General features: G+C 34.5%; 1 protein-coding gene across 2 annotated transcripts in view; it reads left to right on the top strand.

Annotated features, from left to right (window-relative positions):
• sycp3 (synaptonemal complex protein 3) overlaps window positions 1-1,744 on the top strand; it is an 18,729-nt gene that overhangs the window by 9,873 nt on the left and 7,112 nt on the right. For both annotated transcript variants that reach the window (XM_015383793.1, XM_015383792.1), the window contains exon 4: window positions 907-1,024. In XM_015383793.1, the coding sequence (XP_015239279.1) occupies window positions 907-1,024 (118 nt within the window). The remainder of the gene's footprint in view (window positions 1-906; window positions 1,025-1,744) is intronic.

Here is a 1,744-nt window from a genome sequence, read left to right as displayed (position 1 = left end):
AATGACTGTCTGAAACCGTAGCTCATCGCAGAAATAGGCCTGAAAGTGCGCATGCGCAGAAAATATAGCTAACGAGACGAGCACGTAGGACGGCCTGACGTAAACATATCACCAGAATGATTGACAATTAGAAGGACCACTTATTTAGGTGATCCACCTGGAGATAAAAGATTGTCCTCTATAGCTTTAATAATTCATTAAAAAAGTTAAAAGTAAACCAGCCTGAACTAAAATATTGTTCAGCAACAATTTTAGGCAATAATCAGTGAAATCAGGTGTTTTCTGTAACCTTCATGAAACCTTCAGCTTTCTGCTCCTGTTGGCAGATATGTTGGTTCACTTTTCATCAGTAACTTTTGTCCAAGACAGTTTGTTTTCTAGAAGGATAATTTTTTTATCTAAAAATTCAAAATCAATATTTTATTTTACTAAATTATCTTTCAGTAAATGTATATTTATTCTTGTTTTTTTCAGTTTTGTATTTAAATTAAAAGTGTGAATATTTAATTTTCTTTATTGGGAGGGTATGTTAAACTTCAAGCACAAATTTATATGTGCAAAGTGTTTAAAACTTGTTAAGTCTGTTATCTTTATTAGGGTCACAGAAAGCAAACCGGTGAGGTGGTGCAGAAAAATGATCCTCCTTTGTTCTCTTTCTGTTCAGATCCTTTTTTAGTTTTCTAATCAGTTAAATGTAGCTCCTTAAAATGCAGCATCAGAGATCTGATGGCCTAAAATGAGTCAGTCTGTGATGTATCCTCTGCTTTTAAGGAACCTCAGCTTCTGTTATAGAATAAAAACTAAAGCCTAGTGTTTGGTTCTGTTTGACTTTATGGATAAATTCTCTAATAAACACTAAATAAATGCCTCTGTGACTTTTTTTCTTAAATTTTTCTCTAATTGCAGCTGATATAAATAAAGTTATGCACGCCAAGAAGAAACGCCTGGAGTGTTTGACAAAGAACTACATGAAGGGAAGCCAGCACAAACTAGAGCAGCTTTGGACCAGCTACCATGGACAGAGGTTCTTTCTATTTTCTGAATAGTTCTCCATGTCCCCTGAAGGACAATTAAAAGCCCTTCTGATGGTGTTCTCCTACGTTTTATTTTTTGTCGGATCCCTCAGTAGTTGAATCATTTTCAGCTCCAGGTCTGATGTTTTTTTTTCCATGTTGGTTTTCATTGCATTTTGTTGATCTAACACAGGTTCATCCTGAATCATTGAAAAGGTCATCTGATGTATTTTCTATTGATAGTGATCAGGTTCATATCAATGGTGTTTTATTGTGTCGGGCTGGAAACTGATTCTAGTTTCAAGAATCAATTAAATTCCGATTCTCAAGATTTAGAATACGTTTTTTCTGATCTCATTTGATTTAAAGTTGTAGGGAATTCATATTTAAATGTTAGATCATTCTGGCTTAAACATGTATATAAATGTACTCTTTATTTAATCAAATTTTGAAAATTTCTATTTAAAAAAAAATCCTGTCTTAATATCTGTTTTTTTCCCACATTATCTCATGCAGGCCAGTTAGTTATTCCTCAGCCTGAACACCTAAATTCGGCCAATCATATATCAACGGTCATCTGTCAATCAAAAGTTTTCCATCATAGCATCTTGATTCATACGTCGCAGCTAATATACGCAACGGTTGAAATGAGAATCCTTTCCTTTCCCATTGAGTTCCATCCCAGTGTTCACGGGGATGGACGTCTGTGTCTTCAGCAGACATAGAACTAA

Source organism: Cyprinodon variegatus, unplaced genomic scaffold (assembly GCF_000732505.1).
Source record: "Cyprinodon variegatus isolate N-32 unplaced genomic scaffold, C_variegatus-1.0 Scaffold294, whole genome shotgun sequence".
In the NCBI taxonomy this organism is placed as follows: Eukaryota; Metazoa; Chordata; class Actinopteri; order Cyprinodontiformes; family Cyprinodontidae; genus Cyprinodon; species Cyprinodon variegatus.
The sequence above is the reverse complement of the archived record's forward strand: the minus strand, read 5'-3'. Positions and strand labels throughout refer to the sequence as shown.